Source organism: Telmatherina bonti, assembly GCF_933228915.1.
Source record: "Telmatherina bonti genome assembly, chromosome: 15".
In the NCBI taxonomy this organism is placed as follows: domain Eukaryota; kingdom Metazoa; phylum Chordata; class Actinopteri; order Atheriniformes; family Telmatherinidae; genus Telmatherina; species Telmatherina bonti.
In genome coordinates, this window is record NC_136613.1 from 31,274,714 (window position 1) to 31,282,929 (window position 8,216).

At 37.6% G+C, this 8,216-nt stretch overlaps 1 protein-coding gene across 8 annotated transcripts in view; it reads left to right on the forward strand.

Annotated features, from left to right (window-relative positions):
* LOC306766392 (poly(rC)-binding protein 3) overlaps positions 1 to 5,364 on the forward strand; it is a gene marked incomplete at both ends in the record, with an annotated part of 29,642 nt that extends 24,278 nt beyond the window's left edge. For 5 of the 8 annotated variants that reach the window (XM_079254124.1, XM_079254125.1, XM_079254127.1 and 2 more), the window contains 3 exons: positions 1,779 to 1,887; positions 2,322 to 2,491; positions 5,328 to 5,364. In XM_079254124.1, coding sequence (XP_079110250.1) covers positions 1,779 to 1,887; positions 2,322 to 2,491; positions 5,328 to 5,364 — 316 coding nt within the window. The remainder of the gene's footprint in view (positions 1 to 1,778; positions 1,888 to 2,321; positions 2,492 to 5,327) is intronic. The other 3 variants (XM_079254126.1, XM_079254130.1, XM_079254131.1) reach the window with 1 other exon arrangement.
* Positions 5,365 to 8,216: the final 2,852 nt, after the last annotated feature.

The following is an 8,216-nucleotide window of genomic DNA, read 5'->3' on the forward strand; positions in this document are numbered from 1 at the left end:
AATGTCTGACGAGTCTCCATTTTAGGTGCTGGGATCAGAATCTGCTGGAAACATGAAAGAATGGATCCGCGCTGGTTTGTGTCAATGATATAGATTGGTAGTGGTGGTGTAATAGCGTGGGGGCTAATTTGTTGACATTATTTAGTAGACCCATCAGTACCAAGTTAACATAATCCATCCCCATGTCCATCCCTTTCTGAGCACAGTGTAGCATCTTCTGATGGAAACTTCCAGCAGGATGATGCACCATGTCACAAAGCTCACATCATCTCCACCATGACGATGACTTCACTGTCCTCCAACGGCCTCCACAGTCACCAGATCTCAGTCCAGCAGAGCAGCTTTGGGATGTGGTTGAATGGGAGACAGCAACTGTGTGATGCTTCATGTCAACATGGAGCAAAATCTCTGAGGAATGTTTCCAACACCATTGATGGATCTGTGACATCAGGAATGGAGTTTTTGCAGGCAATGTTGCACAAGCAAAGCGGACCTAAGTAAATGTCCAACAAATGTATATGTATGCAAAATATATTATATATACAGTACAAAGCACTATTCAAACATTTGGACATATTTTCTCACAACATCTAATTGGTAAGTGTCTCCATACTTTTGACTCCAAAAGTCCACTCCACATTTTTAGTGCAGATTTAACAGTTTTGAATTCAATGTGGGTCTCGTCTTTTTTTTTTTTTTTTTTTTTTTTTTTTTTAATGTGTTTATCAGCAGTACACATTTTTGTTGACAGGGATAATACATGAAAATAATGCTAGGAAAAACATGCAGCTGGTGTGCATGGAAAAGGAAGACAATGATATACCCGGATGACAAAACAATCCAATAGTTAAATGTAAGGGGATCACTGATTGCAGAATTGGCTTTACTTCAACCACTATTTTACCTGACAGTTTCAAGTTTGACCATTTCTTCTCATGTCTCGGTAAGGTATTCCAGCTTTGTGGACCAGGTAAAAATGAAGAAGATGTCCCAAACTATGTTTTTTTGCATTACTGCTACCTCTTGTTACCAGTCCTGTATTTCAAAACTTCAAAATCATTTCACAAAACCCTTCTGGAGCAAGCTCATTAAAACATTTAAAAGTCAACTTTAGAAATGAAAACCTTATAAAAGAATAAATAAAAGAAATAAACAAAAAACACTCATTACACTGACTTTATAAATTACATTACATTGTTTTTTTTTTTGTCTAAAACTTTCAAAGCATGTTTGCATAATTACTTACAAAGCGGCACTGGTGTCTGACCTCTTGACCCCGAACTGCTACACAACGTGGGATGTGTGAGAGAATCATTGCATGCATGTGCAGCTGAGCAGCCCCTATAAGGCAAACAGAATCCTATCAAATCAAAAATAACTGAGAGGCTGATGTAATGCACTGACTGACAGTCTTAGTTGCACTGTTGGGTGTGTGGTTGTGTGTTTGGGGGCGTAGCAACATCAATCCAGTCAGCCATAATCAGCAACCATGAGAATATCAGAAAGAGATTAACTGTGCTTATCAAAAATTGGTCCACCCCAGCCTCCAGGACATATTGACATGCTTGCTTCTCGCCTTGTAGCTTAAAGTCTCAACTCCTGCAGGGAAGTCGTAGTCATCACACATCAGAGCAGTCAGAGTAAACAAACTACGACTGGTCATGAGATGGGATGGAAAAGTGAGCACAGATCTGAATAAACATATTTAATCACACTTCTGGTATATTAGAAATGGTGTAAAAAGTATTATTCCCTTAAATGTTTGATCTCTTTTAAACGATCTCTTTTTTTTTCATTTCATGTGTTTCTTTTTTACTTCTGTTCCCCAACTCAGGTTTGGATGCCAGTCCTCCAGCCAGCACCCACGAACTCACCATTCCTAACGATGTGAGTACTGTTCAAGGAAAAGTCTAGAGTTTTATATATGTCCTGGTGCATTCTACCACATGGACATTTTAAATTACTTAAATGTCTTAGTTTAAATGATCTTGTACTGTTAACTTTCAACTGGAGAGATGGCACACTTTTAGAGGTGATTACACTTATGGCTTAGCTTTTAATACATATTTTTCATGAATAAATTACAAAATTACAAAAAACTTCTCTAAATGGAAGTTCTTACTGTTAACATACCTGAACACACCCCATTAGCACATTTATCAACCATAATTTCCTGAATTTGAATCAAATGGAGACTATTTCATAAGCCATTAAACTTTTCTTTTGGCATGAAATGTGTAAAGTATTAACTTTAAATGTGTTAATCCAGCCCACATATTTCTTTCTGTAACCTTAAAGACCTCTCCTTTTTTCCCCTGCAGCTAATAGGCTGCATTATTGGACGCCAGGGAACCAAAATAAATGAGATTCGACAGATGTCTGGGGCGCAGATCAAAATTGCGAATGCAATGGAGGGTTCGTCAGAGCGCCAGATCACTATCACAGGGACCCCTGCTAACATCAGCCTGGCCCAGTATCTCATCAATGCCAGGTAACCTTTTAACTCTAACTGCTGGGCTCCAGCACAAACTAAAAGATAAAAGCAACATCTGAATGACCCTGCTTACAGTGAAGTACCAAGAAAGACACTATCCGTATTTGTTCTGAGGAAAAGAAATGAAAGACACAATCCCTTTCATTCAGACATCCAAAATACTGATACTTTATGAGCTGAAAACAAAACATATTTATTCCTCTATTACATCAAATTGCAAAAAGGTTTTGTAGGGATATTCTAAAAATAGCTGGCTCATGGAAAAGATGCCAGTTGCTGAGACAAGGTAGTTGTGACTTTGAGGAAAAGTCTGCAGATTAGAAAAACAGGATAAATCACCAAAAATTAAAATTTCTGTTATAGTTTTGGAGGGATGGATTAATTTATCCATGATGACTATTTTAGTACGTTGCTTTTGCTTGTAAGTAATCAAAATAATAATAATATATATATATATATATATATATATATATATATATATATATATATATATATATATATATATATATATATATATATATATATATTTTGAAAAATCAACTCAACTACTGGATAAAATAGATAGTATGATGCTGTCCATAATGGTAATATAGTTCAGATAGTCTTTTTCCTTTTCTTTCTTTTTTCACTGGCAGTACTCCATTACCTCATTTCCCCTCCGTCCACTGAAACCTCTAATTCATTATTGACAGTGGAAATAAATGTCAAATCTGCAGCTCCACAGATGTCCACAGGCTACCTCCACCTCAAAGTCAAATGTTATCAGCTATAGCACAGGAGAAGCCGAATGCTCGGCAGGCAGGACTTTGCGTTCATGACTTCTTTAAGGAAATATATATTAAAAAAAAGAAAACTGTCCACAAAGAAACTAATGGCTACCGCTCTCCCACAATTCCAACGGCAGGTTCAGGGACGTGGCTGGCATGTGGAATGACCCCTCCTCCATGACAACATCCTGAAGTCGCCCCAAATGCGGTTCTAACATCAAAACATGTGTTGTGTGTTTTCCTGTGGGATTTTCCCTTTACTCAGTTGGTTGTGCATATTACTGAAGGATTAGCCGCCGCAAGATCTGTAACAACACTGTTGTCAGTGTGGTGACAAAATAATAGTTTGACATTTAAGGAAAAGCACTTGTTCACATTGTCTTTTAAATCACAGATAACAATAGAAAATCAGTCTTTTGAATATGAAGCTTTATCACAAAGACATTTAGCTTAGCATAGATTGTGTGCAACAGTAAGCGCTGACAAAGTCCATGTTGGAAAGCCACGAGCCTTTGAATGTTTGATCAGTTTTAGCTGTGCTTGGTATTTCTTCCCGTTTCCAATAATCATAAATGCCATTTAACAAGTTTTAAATGCAGTCTTTTGGGGGAACAACGTCTTGCCAAAAAGGGATTTGTATGATGCACATCTATCTGGCTTGTCCCTGAGACAGAGCTACAGACAAAGCATATGTAGGCTAATCATTTTGTTAACAGGGGGGTGGGGTGGGCTGAAGGTGAATAGCTTGGCTTTTTGATTCTGTTTGTACAGTTTCTACATCCAAGAGACTGCTAAAAAATGCATTCACTGCAAAATGCAAAAGCCAACTAGCAACGTGCAACATTTTGCCCTTGTGTTTGCATGTAACCATGGCAATCTAAAACTGTCATGACATTGGCAGCCATGTTGGTAGCTAATTCTACCTAGGGACATGGTCTTTGGTAAACTGTTAATGACTAAACATACATTAGCCTGAAATGTTCATGCTTCACATAAAAAAATGAAGAGTTTAGCTTACTTTTTGAGGGTCCTTTTTCTTCCCTTCAAGCAATCGTAGGGCATTATTTTAGACACATTTAAAGACATGAACTATAGATGTAATTGTTTCTGTTGAGGGTCACTTTTCTAAATTCCCTGTGTGTGTTTTTAAGATGGCTTCTGGGTTGGCTAACTTTGGCTAAGCTAGCAGCTTTTAGCTTCACACTTTACCAACTGATGTGATTAAAGGGATGTGATTTTCCCTGATAAATGTCAAACTATCATTTTAATTATTTATTTTGCATGTCTAACTCCAAAAAAAATGTACTTTTTCTTTTTGTCATCACAAAATAGATGTATTTATTTGTCTATTATGAAAGAAAAAAAAACAAACTCTTGAGCCACTCTTCACTTTTTGAAAACATTTTATTGAAAGGAACATGATTTTTGTCTTATTAAAAATAAAAAATAAAGAAAAAATCTTTATTACAAAATTTATAAGTATTTAATTCATTTATTAGACTGGCTGTCTTTACAGAACAGAGGAATTGGCAAAGACCGTTTTCCTTGCTAAACATGTAGAAATGAAGGGCGGCTCAAGATTTTGGCACAATACTTTTACTTCCTAATGTCATTGGATAAAAAGTGTAAAGTTATTTAAAACATTTGAAAAAAAGGAAAAAAACAAGAAAAAAAAAAACAAAGAAAAAAATGACGCAACAAACGACTGCCATGTAGCAATGTTGTTAGAAAGAAGAGTGATGTGATGCCTGAGTCGAGGAATCCAACACTTTTATGACACCATGTTTTCAGTCCACTGCATGGCCTCAAGTTGTCGGGTGGGGAGGGTGTGTTGGTGATGGAGGGGGTTATGGTGCTGCATGGTTTTACAGAAATATTTGTTGCACAATGAAACAATGGACATATGGTGTCCAGCATTTGTGAAGAAAACTGTGCCAGCAGACTCAAGCTGCAGTTGCGGAATAACTTTCACTTTCAAGAATTAGTTCACAGTTGTTTTATTTTCTGTCTACCACCCTTCAACCCCCTCCCTTCCCCTGCTCCCTCTCTTCCCTTAACTGTTTTAGGCTGACGTCTGAAGTCACTGGAATGGGCACACTCTAATTTCTACCCAGTGCATCACATGACCCTTGAGCGATTGGCATTGCACCTAGTTTATCGATTTATCTCTTTGATAATGAAGTGGCTTTAACTTTAATTATTAGTAGTTACTGTAAACTTGTGTACAGTATCTGCACTGTTAACTTGATTCCTCACTTGTGTCTGAAATCTTGTTTTGTCTGAAGGCTTTACTTTTTTGACACTCTAGTACTTATCACATCTCACACACTGTACTGCTTCTTTCATTTGTTTGTTTTACATCATGTTTCAACACATCGCTTTGATTCTGTGAATGCTAAGAAACAAGATGGGATTATCCAATGGGCATTTTGAGCATAGGCCCAGGGGCCCATTCCCACTTGGGGCCCATGTCCACCCTGGACAGTCCACCAGTCCATCGCAGGGCCACACAGAGACAAACAACCACACTCACCCCTATGGGGAGTTTAGAGTAACCAATTAACCTAATATTCATGTCTTTGGATGTGGGGCAAACACCAGCAGATTAGACATGAAACAAAGTGTACATAAAAACCAGATAATTACACCACAGTGTCTAGTGTCTTGCTAGTGGTACCATTGGCTGAGAGATGTTAGAAATGTCATTTCACAGTGTATCATTCACAATGTTCAAAATGTTGTGGTGGGGCAGGGGCCCCCTGGAACACTCTGGGCCCAGGGGCCTGTGCACTTTTAATCCGGCCCTGCTAAGAAAACCAAAACACAACCATACATTTCTTAGCTAATTATAACAAAAGCATTCCTGAAAAGAAATGTTAAACAATCAAGTATTCACCAGATATTCTAATCATATTCCAATTTAACTCTCACTTATGATTGATGGGTCCACAGTGCGCCTGCAGACATTTGCCTGTTTGTCTTGGTGGCATACACTTTGGATCGATCTGCATGAACCTCCCACATTTCAAATTTACTTGAAAACCAGACAGGTGGAAATGGACTGAGTGGTGGATGGAAGATGGATAAATTTGTCACACTACCTCCAGTTTGACGTGTGTAAGTGTGGAGGCCAATAAACATTCAAGCTGATGTGCAAATATCAGTCTCTCCGAGCTCCATGTGACACCTGACAAAAAGGCAGGATGGATAAATGAAGATGTTTTGAGTGCAGAACCACAGAAAAGTGTAAAATTCAAATGCATGCTATCTGTAAACCCCATTTTATTCACCTGTATGCCACAATCATGCAATCATGTTATTCATGCTGCAGTCTCATGGTAGCTCTGTATAATAGGCATGGGCCTCGTGGAAAAGTCTGGAAATTGTCCTTAGTATTTTTGCATTCACATGTAGCTTATTTTACGATGTTGGGGATTGCCAGGGGGCTGAAAAGCTCCAGGGTTGCAGATTTCTCATGACTATCAGATCTGTTTCTGTCGCTTCAACCTCACAACACGCCAGACATTTTCCAGAAAAAAAGCAGTGTATTTTATGGCTTGCACATGTCAATCATCAGCATTCAAAGAAACACTGGAAACCTGCTTTTTAGTATATGTGCGAGCAGGTACATATTTATATGTATGAATCTACATATAAATCAGCTGGTAGTCTTGTTTAACACTTTTACGGTGTGTGACGTGTGGAAGTTGTCATTGCTGGTTACACCAGGTTGGGTGTCTGACACCAGACTGTGTACAATGTAAAGCTGAATGTATTTTAAGATCTGTTTTAATTATACATATTTAAATCTCATGATGGCTTGAAAAACCTATGGTGGCTCTTGAAAGTTTGTGAACTTTGTTTTTCAAGGTTTTGGTGTAAATATGTGAGCAATTATCAGATTTTCACACCCTGAATCAATCATGTGCATCAACATGCAGGAAGTTTTCATTCATTTCTTTGCACAGAATAACATCCATGCTAGGATTTTCATGGATTTCCTCATATAAACTACTATGAAATTCCTTAGTCTTTTGTGGATTTTCGTACTGAAATGTATTAAAATCTAGTTCATCCTAAAAAATTGGAAATAATCTGTCACACGCACTATTTAAGCACTGACTCAGTGTATGAACTTTTAACTTCATTTAGTTTCTTTTAAACAGTCTGAATGACTCTGATTCAATTTCATGGAAATTAAACTGTGAAAATGTAATTTGTTCCAAATTATACATTTGATTACCAAAAAGTAACTTCATAATCACATTTCATGTGATAACTTGAAAAGAATACATATTTTATTAAATAATTTTAGTTTATAAAATATGTATGTATAAGTTTAATGCTGACACATTGACAAAAATTCCTGTTGTCAATTTTTTTCTTTTATTTGTACAACAGGTTGCTAAGAGGTTCAGGTGGATGTCTCTCCCCTCTCATGGTCTCAGCTTTAACATTTAAACACATCATAAGCATTAATGTAAACCCAGTTATGTTATTAGGGTTACATTCCCTCTGAATAGACATTTCCCATGTTTGTGGTCTTTGGACAACTCAGCATATTTAAAGGGACATTATGTACAAATTATTCCCATCCAGCGGTTAAATAGTATCACATTCAAATGAATAATGCCTTTTAGCACCTCACCTTATTAAACAGCAGCCAGTGTGGGTCAAAAAGCCTTTACAACATTTAGGTTAGTTTAGGCAGTACATTTGACTTCCATGCTGTGGAGAAAGCTGCAAATTCAACATCCCATTTAAAATCCTATTCATTCAGCTCCTTCCAACTGGAGAAGGCTTGCCCCATATGGACCCTCGTGCTGCCCACGCTGCCTTTTAAGTGTCCCTTCTCGCTTTCGTGGCGATGGTGAAAATGGCTCCTGCACTGGTGCTGCATGTGCACGGTCCTGCATTTTTCTAAATGACAATAAAACAGATTTTCCAGCTTGCCA